At 45.7% G+C, this 15,020-nt stretch overlaps 1 protein-coding gene across 1 annotated transcript; it reads right to left on the minus strand.

Annotated features, from left to right (window-relative positions):
* Positions 1 to 754: 754 nt before the first annotated feature.
* LOC144270533 (uncharacterized) lies at positions 755 to 10,881 on the minus strand. Its single transcript, XM_077827050.1, has 5 exons — positions 10,828 to 10,881; positions 9,139 to 9,540; positions 6,193 to 6,318; positions 3,834 to 3,877; positions 755 to 1,649 (listed from the first exon to the last, which is right to left on the minus strand). Exons 1-5 carry the CDS (start codon positions 10,877 to 10,879, stop codon positions 1,506 to 1,508), a joined length of 768 nt encoding a protein of 255 aa, XP_077683176.1. The 5' UTR covers positions 10,880 to 10,881; the 3' UTR covers positions 755 to 1,505.
* Between the last annotated feature and the right edge of the window lie 4,139 nt (positions 10,882 to 15,020).

The following is a 15,020-nucleotide window of genomic DNA, read 5'->3' on the forward strand; positions in this document are numbered from 1 at the left end:
TTGGTTTGGGGGATGGCCCCGCTAGTCCCGTTGCCCCACAGCTGGGGCTTATCTGTAGATTCCCCTTGGCAGGGGAAGATTTACTTGCCTCCAATGGCTGTGTTGGCAGGCAGGCTGCTGGTCTGTGCCTTCAGGCAGACATACAGAGAGCTCCTGCCTCTTTGCCAGTCAGCCCCTGAGCCAGACTTTCTTCTTTTCTCCCCCTCCAGGCCTGGCATTGGCTGCAGGTGTAACGGGGCTGGGCTAGCTGAACCCACAGGTGTTCTTTAACCCCTGCTGTACCCGGCAGCAGTCTCTCTGCTCCTTCACAGTCTGTAATTGCCAGGATCACCTCTGGAGCTCTTTTTAAAAACTTGTCATCACATTAGCTATCCTCCAGTCATCTGATACAGAAACTGATTTAAGTGGTAGGTTACATACCACAGTTAGTAGTTCTGCAATTTCACATGTGAGTTCTTTCAGACTATTCATTTGCTTCAAGTTAGGTACATGTTTAAGGCACCTTGTGGTAAAATAGCCTAGTTTGCACTTTCTTGTTTGATTCCTGTTCTCCTCTAGCACAGACAGCCCTGTCCCATCTATCCCCGTCCACATTCCCAAGGACATGAAGAGATTAAAATTGAACTGTATTACCAACTCCTAACATTCAAAAATCCTAAAAGGGGCTAGAAATCTTGAGATTAATAATAAAATAATAATAATACATTTGGAGTTCTTTTTATTGACCTTATGAGTTTTTATCCTTTAAGTCGCACTAGGGTCACTTTTTGTCCACAACCCTGAAAACTAGAAACTTTCTTTCTTTCAGCTGAAAGCTGAGATTCTTCTGCATTCACATGACTCCAGGAGCTGGTGCTTTAAGATATACACCAAATGTTGTGACTGTTGTGATCAAATCATGAGAGTTGGCAACAGTAAAGAAACATACAGATATGTCCCTTAGAAAGCTGTCCCTTCAGCTGAAAAAAGGAAACCTCTTCTTTTATATTTAACCAATGCTTCACAGTGGCAGGTGTACAGTCCACTGAACAAAGAATATGCTATAAGGATGGACTGATTGCCGTTCTTGATGCATAATGAATATTCCAGGCATTCAGAGCTCTGCTATAACTGATGGCTGCATAGGGGCATAGGAGCAGAAGTCACTTTAGCTCCTGAGGTATCCAGCTCAAAAACATGCAACACTTCTCGTGCTCAAAATTGGGAATTTAGCTCTTCCTGGAGATCATGACAGCTCTTCAGTTTTAGTCCATTAAAACTCTACATATTTAAAACACATTTTCCTTCGGCCTGGGAAATCTGTGAAAGTGTCTGGGCAGTTCTGGGTGATTCCAGGGACTGGACATCATGGGACCTCAGTCATTCCTTACTGCCTCCAGTTTCCATGTTTCTGAAAAGGAACAATTGCTTTGTTTCCAGCAGAACCACCAATCACACGGGTTTCAGTAATGGAAGAGCACGTACTTCCCACTTCTCAAACCTGCTGCTGTCAGTGTCAGGCTAGGTTATCGTATGGAGAAGCCGATGGTTGCATACTCAGTCTGTGGCTCTGATCTGGTCAAAGGATGTTCTTGGGCTTTGCTAGTGTTCCTGTGAGTGCTTTGTAAATGCAGAGTACTTGCCACACGGGAGTCCTCAGGATTCTGGACCTACAGCGAAAATCAAAATCAAGATGAGACTCTCAGGCCCGTGAGTTGGTCTGGATAAAAGGAGATCACATGAGCCCTGCCTATGGAAAGTAGGGAATGGTGGGCTATTTGATGTTCGCTTACCACGAAGGGAGTTCTCCGTGGAGAGTAAGCTGAGTAGCTTATCTGTGCTATCTTTGAAGGGTTTGATGCTGAGGCCCACAACATCCACAGCTTCAAGATTGTGCTATCTTTAAATAATTACTTTAAATGACTTAAAGCAGTAGGTGGTTTAGTGATGCATTTCTAAATGAATAAGGATCTGGAAGAATGAAGTTTAGTCTTGTGGACTCTGAGTCTTGGTTCAGGCTGGGAAGAGGGAAGGACAAAGATCAGGGAGACATGAGTGGAGGCAATGGAGGTAGAGGTACCCCTTCTTCAAACTGCAAAGCCCTGAAGGAATGAGCAGAACTCCAGAGGGCTCAGCAAACAGGGGAGGGTTCAGGCTGGGCTGTTTGTTTTTTAAAATGAAGCACTTTGTCCATCCCTAGCAGCAGGCAGCTTGTTCTCTTAAAGGCAGATACTGGCAGCAGAGCGCGTGGGAAAGAGAGCACAGCAAGAGCACAGAATGGAGCACGTTGCAAACCACGCACAGCTGCAAAAAAAACCACACTGACTTTCAGCAGGTGGGAGTAGCAGCTTCACAGAGCGGGTGAGTCCGGGCCCATCAGGTGGAGCCGGGCTGAGGAATGAGGAAGTCTCTAATGTTGTAGCACAGGCCTGAGTCGGGGACCAGAGTCCAGGGAGTAGATGGGGAAGCACAAAAACTATTTCATGTTGGAGCACAGGGCTGAGTTGGGGAGCAGAGAGTGGGTGACGAAATGCAGGGGAGCGGAGGGGGGGAGGAGAAAAGGGAAGCAGAGGAGCAGGCAGCATCAAAGAGCAGATCTGATCTGACCCTCTTTCCTTCCCCCTCACTTTCAATTTTTTACACGAATTTCTATTATTTCCTTTTCTCAGCCTTTGGCCTCTTTGTTCTCGTCCCTATGACGTCCGCAGGAAGCCGAGTTTCTGGTTTGGGTTTAGCACGGTAGATTTGCTGGAGCTCAGCTCTGGTGAGTTCCGTCTTGCTTTGATCATTGATTCTGAGAGAAAGGCTGTGGGTTTGATGCTGAGGCCCACAACATCCACAGCTTCAACCAATACACTTCAGTGCAATGAGAATGGGTGAAGCTCTCCCCCTCCCCTGCCTTTGCCCACTTTAGAACCTCAGTCTACAGCTGTGGTGCTTTGGAGTTTGGGAAGGGTGATGGGAAGGAAACCTGGTCCCCAGACTATTCCCTACTGCTTATAGTTCAGATATTAGTGTCTATGAGCTCCATTTAACTGATGCCCAGAATTAGTACAGTATTACCCCTTAACCCATTGTGCCAGTATTCTGCTCCCAGACCAGGGACAGTTTTCAAACTCCTCAGCAGGCCTTCAACAATTAAAAGGACAGGGTGCAGGTAAATACAATCCTGACATTCCCTTATGAGTGCAACGTCAGCCATCAGTTAAGATTCCCGCTTTCCATATGAGCACACATGCTATTCATACAGTGGTTTGAGCATTGGCCTGCAAACCCAGGGTTGTGAGTTCAATCCTTGAGGGGGCCATTTAGGGATCTGGGCCAAAAATTGGAGATTGGTCCTGCTCTGAGCAGGGGGTTGGACTAGATGACCTCCTGAGGTTCCTTCCCACCCTGATATTCTATGATTCTGTAGATCCAACCAGACTGTCTGATGGAAGAGCAGGTTTCATTGAAGCCTGAGTCTACTCTGAAAAGTGGCACTGTGAGTATAAGTTGGCATACAAAACCTGTATCACTGGTGATGGTGCATGTGATGGAAAGAGCCTAGCTTGATTATCAGAGCCAGCTGTGAGTTTGCTGGGCCGGGAGTTAGGAAAGTTATCTTCTTCCTTGCAAGCTGAGCATATCTGATAAGGAAATACTCAGGACATGATCAAAATGGGACCCCTCAACTCCATTTCCACAAAGTTAATTTTCCAAGCACAACCATACATTAATGTTCCTGCCACAAAAAGAAATTCCCCCATGTGGTTACTATTCAGCTAGAACCAGATCCTACTTTCTGTCTTCTCACAAAGTGTGGGTTTATTTTCCACCCAGATGTACCAGGTCATAGTTTTATTATTTCTTACCTGCTCTTGCTCTATAATTCTGGTTGTCTGTGATCCAGCTGCACCTGTAAAGTTCACTTTAATAGTTAGTAGAGATAAGTTAGATTGTGCCCATATTGTATAGACATGATTAGTTTGTGCCCTCAGTGCTGCATATACAAGTAATGTTTGTACTGATGGCAATTACTGATGATTCTCATGATCTTCCTGAAACTTATGAAAGCCTCATGCAATGGCACAAAGAAAGGTGAAATTTTGCATTGTTTTGAAAATTAATGTTTTGGGGACAATTGGTCAGACCTGATGACTTTTTCGGTGTTTGTGAAACATTTTGTGACATTTTAAACATTTTAAAATAAAAAAATATCAAAACGGCTATCAACATTTGTCTTATTCAGTTGGATTTTGAGTAAACAACAAAATTACAGATACCACGGTGATAGCACTTGCAGTAATATTTTTAATAAAAAAAATCAGTGAAAATTTTCCGAAAAATGGGTCCACTTCAAACCCTTCCAAATGCAAACAGCTCTGAAATGTCAACTTTTTTTGTGCAAATGAATTTTTCATTCTTTTTACCAACTCTAATGGAGTTAGACCAGTGTAAAATGAATGTAAGTGAGAGCAGATTCAGGTCTAAGGAGAGTAGCTTGGCCCTATTAAGTTTAGACTACGAGTGAGACATGCTGGAAGAGATTGAAGGGAGACAGATTGAAAGGGCTTGTCCACATTATGGAGACTATACAGGCACAGCTACGTCAGCATAGCTAGGCTGGCATAACCCCATAGTGTAGATCAGGGGCAGAAAAACTTTTTGGCTGGAGGGCCACACTGGGTTTCCGAAATTGTATGTAGGGCCGGTTAGGGGAGGCTGTGCCTCTCCAAACAGCCAGGTGTGGCCTGGCCCCCGCCCCCTATCTGACCTCCCCGCTTCTCGCCCCCAATGGCTCCCCCAGGACTCCTGCCCCATCCAACCCCCCCATTCCCTGTCCCCTGACAGCCCCCCCGGGATCCTTGCCCCATCTACCCATCCCTGTCCTCTGACCACCCCCGGACCTCCCACCTCTGACTGCCCCGCACCGCCCCATCCAACCCCGCTCCTTCCTGACTGCCCCCCCCCGGGATCCCTGCCCCCATTCAACCCCCCTGTTTCCCGCCCTCTGACCGCCCCGCCCCCATCCACACCCCCACCCCCTGCCCACCCCCTGAACTCCCCTGCCCTCTATCCAACCCCCCCTGCTCCCTGCCCCCTTACCGCGCTGCCTGGAGCACCGGTGGCTGGCAGCATTACAGCCGTGCCGCCCAGAGCACCAGGACAGGCAGCCCTGCCGCCGGGCTGGAGCCAGCCACACCACCGTGCAGCACAGAGCACCGGGTCAGGCCGGGCTCTGCAAGGGCCCCGCCTCACAGAGCATTGCACTGGCGCCGCAGTGAGCTGAGGCTGCGGGGGAGGGGGAACAGCAGGGGAAGGGCCAGGGGTTAGCCTCCCGGGCCAGGAGCTCAGGGGCCGGGCAGGAGGGTCCCGCAGGCCGGATGTGGCCTGGGGGCCGTATTTTGCCCACTTCTGGTGTAGATGTTGCCTACGCCGATGGAAGAAGTTTTTCTGTCAGGCTGTCTGCACTTAAAATGCTGCAGCGTTGTAGCTGTGCCACTGTAGCCCTTCAGTGTGGACACTTAGTACAGTGACGGGAAGGGTTCTCCCACTGCAGCAGGTAATCCAACTCCCCAAGATGCGGTAGCTAGATCAGCGGAAGAATTCTTCCATCCACCTCGCGCTGTCTATATCGGGGTTTAGGTCAGCTTAACTCCCTCTCTCGGGAGTGTGGATTTTTCACCCTCGAGAGACATAGCTATGCTGAAGTAACTTCTCAGTGCAGACCAGCCCACAGTGTAGACACACCGTCTCCCCGAACGATGGCAGCAATGTCGATGGAAGCCTTTTCTGTCAACGTAGCTGCGCCTACGCTGGGGGTTAGGTCAACATAACGGTGTCGCTCGGGGTGGTTTCGTTTGTTTGCTTGTTTTTACAATAAGCACTCCTTTGGTTTAAGGAGGCTGTTTTGTTACAGTGAGCACCACGGATCACAGACTCCTGAAGGCAAGAACTGCAGGGCATGAGCCCAGTCAGAGCTGCTGGGTAGGCACTGTTGTCACACAAGGGGCTGTAGCGTGGGGCCAGTCTGCGAGTGGGCTTGACAGCAGAGAGGGTTCACTCAGACAAACCAAGAAGGGGACAGGAGAGCAGCCAGCCCTGTGACCGTGAGTGACGCCATCTCCCCCCAAATCCACCAACACAGCTTTGAATTTGCTTTGAAAAATGTCTTTGAAGAACCTAAAGCACAAATATGAGCAAGTGAAACCAATGAGCTGATTTACTCACCCCGGTGCCACCTGCAACACAGCAGCAGCAGCAGCAGAAAGAGTAAAATAGAGCAGCCTCCAGCAATGTAGTCTATTGGGTGCCCAGGGATGGCAAGGGTGTCATCTTCTGCAGGTTCACTGGGCTCTGAGAAATACAAGAATTATGAGCTATCTGTGTATTTTATTGAGCAGTAGCTTGATTTTGCATTAAACATACAATTTTTCACAGGAAAAATGTCAGTCACAGTCTAGTCTCTTGTTACAGGCAGCAGCGAGTTACTATAGGGGAGGTCAGGAAGCTTTTTGCCTAAGGCCCCTCAGTGTAGTGGTTAGTGGTTCTTCTGAAGTTAGGAGAAATTGACTGACTGTCGGCCCTAAAACGTTATGTACTCAGCAGTTGGGGAGAAGCTGTGAAAACCTGCACAGAGTGGCTTATAGTTTCCTTTCTTACACCGGCCTCTGTGCTCCTCTCATGCCTTCATGAAGTGCAGAGGGGAGCAGAAGGACATGATTATCATACAGTAAGGATGGCACACAGGGGGTAAGCAGCTATGCAGTTTTATTCCCCTCCCCCTCTCCCCGCACAGCATTTATGATGAAGATTTGTTGTGCGGTTGGAAGAAAGACATAGCCCACTGGACAGGAGGAGGAGGAGCCAATTTACATGGCATATTCCCCTTAAGATCTGATATAATTTATGATGCAATATGTGTGTATCTATAGAATTCTGCCTCCACAGTGTGACCCATACATGTGGGGAGAGCAAATGGTAGCAATGTTTGGGGCAACTCAGACACACTATGAGTCATAGAATCATGGAATCATAGAATATCAGGGTTGGAAGGGACCTCAGGAGGTCATCTAGTCCAACCCCCTGCTCAAAGCAGGATCAATCCCCAACTAAATCATCCCAGCCAGGGCTTTGTCAAGCCTGACCTTAAAAACCTCTAAGGAAGAAGATTCCACCACCTCTCTAGGTAACCCATTCCAGTGCTTCACCACCCTCCTAGTGAAAAAGCTTTTCCTAATATCCATACAAACTGTTCTTGTGGATCTCAGGGCTTAGAACTAGTTTCCTGGCTTTGTTGTAGACTCATGCCAGACCCAGTGGTGAGCTGGAGCCGGTTCACACCGGTTCGCGTGCACCAGTTGTTAAATTTTGAAGCCGGTTTAGAACCAGTTGTTAAAGGGGTGGACAAACTCTGGCCCGCCTGAGCTCTCGGCTGGGGAGGCTTCCCTGAGAATCCCTTTTTAATTTTACTCAGCCGGCGGTGCTCCGGGTCTTCAGCGGCACTTCAGCGGCAGGCCCTTCATTCGCTCCGGTCTTCAGGGGCACTTTGGCGGCACATCCTTTAGTGCTGCCGAAGACCTGGAGCGACTGAAGGACCTGCCTCTGGAGTGCCACCGAAGACCCGGAGCAACTGAAAGAACTGGGTCTTCAGCTTTTGGCAGCTCATCACTGGCCAGACCACATGCTCCGAGGGAATAATGCATTGCGGTAGAGTATTCTCCAGTGAATATACATATGAGTTACATTCATTTGTTGTAATATTGTGGTGTCCAAAGTTTAATTTACAAGGCCCACTCACATCAGTCAAATTCCTTCTCCATCCCATTGTTATTTAAGGGGACGGGAAAGACAGGAAGGAAAGTATATCTTTAAAAAAAGAGAAGAACACATCCTAATCTAACACCTCTCCTAGGTCTCCCAATGGATCTTGTCTCAGGTGTGTCAGTCTTTTACACAGTTGGCTCCTCTGGGCTGACACTGCCTTTTTACGTCTCTTGTACATCACCAAGCACATTCTAGATTCAAATAGCAGTAATAAGAAGAATCCATGTAATTGAATCAGGTGGGCCAGTATAGTACAGTACTTTGTATACAGTACATTGAAAGTAAAATCTGACTTTATCTTTCTCACAGTTACAGGACATCTAGCACTGAATTGTTTTAGCGGGACAGCCAGCATTCTCTACATTATTATGTAAACATTTATCGTAGGTGTCTAGCAAAGTGTAGGGGTCACATCAGGATCTCAGAGGAGTTTGTCATTAGATCTTATTAAGGTTATGCACTGTAATCTGACAGTAAAGAATCATAAATGGTTGTGACATGATTAGGGTGACTCGGATCTTGTCACATGACATACTGTGGTTTATAGTAATTATTGTAATTGGTCTTTCTATTTAAAACAACAGCTCACCCATAAAAGAAATGTAGCCAGCCATTTTAGACACACACCAGTCTGACCAAGAGAACAAATACAAGTTTTAAGGTCTACCAGGCTCCAAAACTACAATTAAAAAGAAAAAAAGTCTCTGCCCCTTCTCTATCAGATTCATGCTCAGCTAAGAAACATATTCTTATTGCCTCAAACTAATTACTAATCAGTATAAAACCCAGAGGAAAAAGCCTTCAGGAAATACCTCCACAGCAGTGCAAATGGAAACTGAAAGATTAAAAACTATGGAGACTTCAGGGATAGTTAACTTTTCCCAAGGAAGAAGATCAATCATACAGACTCTATATTAATATCAACACTCCTGAAACGTGCTCCAAGGATTAGATTCACAATAAATAGTTGTATAACCAAGGTGCCATGTGCAGAACTGGTCCCGTGTGTCTGTTTCACTTGAAGCTGGTGATGTATCAAAAAACTGTTCGCATTTTCATGATAGATGAATCAAAATGTTTTCTTTGTGTTTTGTACGTAAATCTACAGCCATGAAATACTCCACAAGTCTGGGATCTCTGGTTTTATCTGGAGGAAGAGGGTTAAAGGGGCTGCTGCTTTTAAAGATTCACATATATCACAGACTAACATCATCTGGGTTCTCATGCTTTGCCCTGGATCTCCATCCCACAGGAAAAATTACCTATTCCAAATGACTGTCTAGATGGCACCAGTGATAGGTCAGTCTCCCTTAATGCTATGGGTATTATAAATTACTTCTATATGGTTACCTGGGTTTCCATCATTAAAATGAGGAGCTGATACAGTTAATGCAATGTCTCTAGTTTTTTTCAGTAGTCTAAAGTTGACAGTGTAGACTCCACCATCAATGAGACTCAGGTTCTGAAGGAGCAGAGAAGCATTTTCAGGGAAAAACATAATACGACCTTGATATGAGGGATGTACAAAAACATTTCCAGAATGGCAGGTGGGAATCCCCTCAGCATTGACAGAGAAGTTAGTCCCTGTGTAGGTGACAAACACATTGGTGGTATTGCTGAAATTCCACTGAATTGACAATGGAGAGGGAAATGGTCGCTGGAGTTTATAGGTGACAGAGAGAAGGACAGATTGACCGACAGTTCCATTGAGTGAATCCTGAGGAACTTCAATGAGAAGAGCCCAAGAAACACCTGCAATAAACACACAGAGACCAGAAAATTACCTGCAGCCAAAACCAGTGGCAAACACATTGTAATGAGAATCCCTTGTCTCTGGAGAGAAAATGATAATTTAAGGCTATGTGCAATGCTAATTTTCCAGACGTCACAATAAGTCCCATTAAAACAAAACTAAGTACAGATGAGATAAGGCTAACTTCATATCTCATATGGCTTATACAGTCCCTTTGCAGAGTACCAGGAATGCAGGGTCTGCGTTAATATTCCTAGGAGATTCCCTGAATAATGAATTCTGAACCAATGTACATAGAAGAACAGGCTACTGATTTTGTTCATTTATAACAGCAAATACCCTGTGGCTCCTTAGAGACTCGAATAGGTCCTAGGGTCTTAGTAGAACACCCCTGGGCTGGGTCAGGTTGGGTCTGTCCATATTGAAAAGTACAAGTAAACTCATCATTTCAGGGAATGGACTTTCTGTTTCATTAATGGAAGAGCAACACCTGTACTCCACGAGAAGCTGAAGAACACAGGATTAGTACAGGGGTTCTCCATGTGAGTTATAATCTTCATCTCCTGGCCATGGCATAGCGGCTGCCCAGGCACTTTCACAGGGCCCAGTGGCTCCCACAAAGGCTGTGCCACTAGAGAGATGGAAATGGCTGGTGGATTCACATAGTTATTAACCAGCTATCAGAAACATCCATGTAATACGACTCTATTCTTTATAGTGTCTTTCATGCAAACACAGAGAGCCATGCTCTAGAGCTGTGTATGGGCTAATCTTGTTATAAACCCCATCTCAGAATTCCAGCCAGAGTGAAATATTATAACACAGTCATTATATAAATAGACAGCACAGGCCATTAGATTAAATACTAATACAAAGATTTGGGGATAGCTCCCATTTTTGTGTTTAGAGTGAAACAAAGAATTAATTACACACTGTAAAAATATTTTAAAAGGCGTATTACAAATATAGAATAGCACATTTCAAGCTTTGTACAGATATTAGCTAAGTCGTCCACACAACATCCCCATGAGGCAAGTATCCTACTCATTTTGAAACTGGGGACACTGAGGAAAAGAGAAATGAAATGACCTGCTCAGTATTGCACGGCAAGTCACTGGTAGTGTTGGGATTAGAACACAGAAGATCCTGGCTGCTGATCCTGTACCCATTCCTCTACATCATGATGCTTCCCTCTGTTTTCTTCCTGTTAGTTATTGAGATTTATCAGGCTCCAGTTATTACATTTCTATTAAGTGTTTTCAGCTTTTTCCCCTTCTCAGACTTACCGACAAATAGGAGGACTGGGGAGAAGCTCTGGCAGCTCCTGTGAAACCTCATGTTTCTCTGTGCTCAAAGTGTGGCAGCGATTATCTGGGAGGAGACTGCCTCATTACTGATGTCTGAAATGCCCTCTCCTCCCAGGAAGGAAGTTGCTTTCATTCTGAGGGTTGATTTTCCTTCAACCTTTCACCTCTGGTAGAACCTGCGAGTGGTTTCCTTCACTGCCGGCGATAGAGACAGTTATGAATGTAAGACATTTCAGAAGTTTCTGTTGATGGAGCCTATGTCACTTGGGAAAAGCAAGGCTAACTGCAGACTTTTCAAATGCAAACTAAGTGATCTGAAGAAAATATTTAATGACAGAATGAGATTCAACCCCTCCTTTTGTAAGTTTCTACCAACTTGGTAACACACACTGTAACTTACACACTGTATTGCATTACAGAGCAATATCCACAGAGTTGAAATAAATTGTACCAGGGAATTCTGACGAAGAAGAAGAGTGGGCTTCTTTCTCCTTATCACAGGGATAAATTTGGTCCCATGCATGTTGTTGTGGTTTAAAGAAGTTACCTTTGAAAGGTACTAAATCCTCAAAGCTGCCTTCAGTGCTGAAGTAAAACAAGGTCACTAAAGGACAGTACTTCATTGGAAACCAGCCATAGATATCCACATAGGGCTATAGAGGATCAAGTTTGAAAGTGACAAATCACTGTGTATAGAACCAGGAAGACAAGCACATGTGTTAAAATCGTTGCACTCTGAATATAAAAAGTTCCTGCCACACAATCATAAATACGCAGGTCATCAGGAAATGCTCACACAGAGGAGTGTCACTCTGCCTGGAGTGCTTCCATCAAATAGTCTCCACGAAAGTCAATCCAAAGGCCTTTCAGTAAATTGCCCCCGGAATGAGAGGATGCTCTCTATAGTGCAGCACTTGCTTAATGTTCCTGGCAGGTGGCTGGGTGAGTGATTTTAGATACATGCAAAAAAGGTCCTTCATTGTCAAAGCGTAAATGCTTTGGTGAAGGGGCAGCGAGGGCTTTCAGTGTCCAAAGGGGACTCTCAGGCCTGGTCTACATTTAAAACTTATACCAGCACAACCACATCAGTGAGGGGTGTGAAAAAAAAAACCCACCACCTAGCAACACAAAACTCCCCGTGTAGACACAGCTATGCTGACGGCAGCGTGCCTTTGTCAGCACAACTAAAGTCATTTGGGGAAGGGGGGATGTTCCCACACTGGCAGAACTCTTCCTTCTGTCAGCATCTGCTGTGTGTGCACTAGGGGAGTATACCAGCATAGCAATGCCGGCATAGGCTCTGCAGTGGAGACATAGCCTCAGTAAAGTTAAGGCCCCTGAATAAGCGGTTGAAATATTATTCAAGGTGTAACAGTTTCAAGGTAGCAAACATTTCCTGTAACATTCTGTATGTGCATGACCCAAGCCCACATAATACATGTGGTTACCTCATGCTATTCAGAAAGATCTAAGGCACTGCTAGTCGAGGAGCCATGCTAACCACAGCAATAACACTTCTTTGACCTAACTGACTCACACTTTCGCATGGGTGCTCTTAGACTGAGACCACTGCCTCCTCCTGACCTTCTGTTTCTGGAGCAGTGAATCCTGCCCTTAGCTACACCAGCGTAACAGAGAGCAGAACATGGTTATCAACATCCAACCAGCCAGTGTCGTGGATGTTCAACCATTTGCCAAAAGGGTGGGTTTGTGCATTATTCCTTACTAATTCCCACCAACTGGAGATCTGTGTGGTAGGAAGAGGAGATTCTGTTCACCAATACATGTCTAGTTGTAGAGAACTTTTTTCTATTGCTGAACGGAAGGTGAGGATGGGATGACCAACAGAACTGGAAAGTCGAAAGCTGGTTGTGAAATAGCTTGTGACAAGAAAAGCTTGGTTTAGTACTTCTGCTTTTGGGACCTCATAAGAGCACTGAGATGCTGTAGTGCTTTGCCTACTATTTCAGATCAGAGAAAATAATTGAGTGATTGGAGTACTGTAGATGTTCATGGACACTGCACTTTCTCTCATGCTCTGCAGTCACTGGACAAACTCCGTTATGCGGTCCCATTTGACCTGAGCCTTTCCCTCTATATGATGAGACTAAATGTTGGTAATTGAGGCAGTTACTGTCTCACGTTAATCAAGCTGTTAGTGAATTGTTATTCTTTGGAGACATTTTCTCCGGTACAGCAGAATTCCCTTCTGTTCCTGGGTCATTAAGCATCCATCCTCTCCTCACTTAAATCACTCCTCAAGCACACTTATTGTGCAAAGCTTACCAGCTGGAAGGCTATGGCTGGTCTTGTATGGACAATGAGAAGGAGAGGCTGCAGATTCTGTGAAGGGGGCAGCCAACAGACATGTAGAGGAGTGCAGACACTCTGCTAGGCCAGGGATGTCAGTCTTCCCAAAAGCAGTAGCAAAATTTAGGGTGAAACAAGGGCCAAGACCTCATCATCCCTTCATGCTGCCCAGAGGACCTGTGTGGATACATGGGAGAGTGCACTGTGCAACTTTCCCACTCCAGTGTGCGTCCCCCACTGGAATTCTGGACACAATGCAGCCAGAATCTGGCTCGGATTCTTTGCTGTTTAATTGTACTGCTTTACTCTAGATCAGTGGTTCCCAAACTTTAACAGCCTGCGAACCCCTTTCACTATATTGTGAAATCTCTTGAACTCTCTCCCAAAAATGAATATTTCCAGGGATTTAAGTTTAAATTTCCTCAGTGTGATGGATGCGCTTGCTTTGCTCTGCATAGCTCTTGGAAGTCTGGAACCACTTGAGATAGATAAAGTCTCAGGTCTGGTTTGGCATCAAGTCTGTTTCTGTATTTGGTTTTCAGATTTGCGTACGAGGAAAACGCTGTCTCGCATAAGTATGTTGTTGAAAATGGTAACAAAACTGCAGCAGATTTTTCTGCCAGAAGGGGGTACTCATTTCTTAAACGGAGCCAAAAGTTGATCAATGACAGATTTCTGAAACTCCTTTTCAGTTCGTAATCACAGGAGATCTCAATCAATTTCTCTTTTTCCTCAGTGTTCAATATCTGTGTTGAGAAAGTGGTATCATCAAAAGAGTTGCGAATCCAGTCATTATCGCCTGACATAGCTGGAAAATCTTCCCTGAAAGTTGTGCAAAGTCCTTTTAGGTGTGTGTAGCTGGGTGGACACCCGCTCTGGCCCAGAGAGGTTTAAGATAGCCCTGGGAGAGGGCTGGGGCAAGGGGAAGAGCTGGGCTGGTTGGCAGAGCAGCCGCAGCTGGGGGCCACTCCCCAAACAGACCCAGAGGGCCTTATAAAAGCCAGGGAAGCCAAGAGCAGAAAAGCAGACTCTCTCTCTAGCTCTGAGAGGGAGGGACCTGGCTGCAGAGGCCTGAATAAAGGACCTAGTTTGGAGCAGGGCTGGGGAAAAGCTAAGGGAGCCCCAGGCTGCAGGCCTGGGAAGGCCTATTAGGCATGGCGGTTGCAGGGGCAGTGTGCAATTATACTGGTTTTAGTGCACTGCTCCAACTGAAGTTTATGTTCTGCCAGGAAGTCATGAAGATTACTGGAACACTCAGTTTGATTGTTTTCCAGACAACTTTCCCAGAACTGCAACTTCTTTATCATGGATTCAACTCGGTCTTGCATGTTGAAAACTGTTATATTGAAGCCTTGAAGAGATAAATTTAGGTAATTAATTCTTGAGAAAATATCTCCTAAATAAGCTAGGCTCTGGAGCCAGACATGATTTGCCATACAGCTGGCGAGGTGGAGAGGGTGGCTGCTGAAAAAAACCTAGGATTTCCATTCTAAGCTCAAACAAACGCACAAGGATTTTGCCCTGTGAGAGCCATCTAACTTCAGTATGGGACAACAGACAATTGTGTACACTACCCATTTCTTCACAAAGTACGTGAAACATTCTGGAATTTGTTGGCCGTGATTTTGTGAAATTCACCATTTTCACTGCATTGTCCAGCACTTCCTTCAGTCCTTCAAGCATGCGTTTTGTTGTGAGGGCTTGTCTGTGGATGCTGCAATGAGTCCAAGAGACTTTTGATGCAACCTTTTTCGTTTGAGCTACAGATCCAGTATACTTCCCCGTCATTGATTTGGCCCCATCAGTGCAAATGCCTAGGCAACGAGACCAATCTATTTCCTTTTCTTGAAAATATGCATTAG

This window comes from Eretmochelys imbricata, chromosome 9, assembly GCF_965152235.1.
Source record: "Eretmochelys imbricata isolate rEreImb1 chromosome 9, rEreImb1.hap1, whole genome shotgun sequence".
NCBI classification, from domain to species: Eukaryota; Metazoa; Chordata; order Testudines; family Cheloniidae; genus Eretmochelys; species Eretmochelys imbricata.

What these genes read in the sequence shown, in the direction of transcription:
- LOC144270533 (XM_077827050.1), bottom strand. Translation starts at nt 10,879, where the DNA reads ATGAGGTTTCACAGGAGCTGCCAGAGCTTCTCCCCAGTCCTCCTATTT. An exon ending in TTTTAATGATGGAAACCCAG is followed by an intron (nt 6,319 to 9,138) that starts GTAACCATATAG and finishes TGTATTTCTCAG; the next exon opens with AGCCCAGTGAACCTGCAGAA. An exon ending in GTGTTGCAGGTGGCACCGGG is followed by an intron (nt 3,878 to 6,192) that starts GTGAGTAAATCA and finishes TGAACTTTACAG; the next exon opens with GTGCAGCTGGATCACAGACA.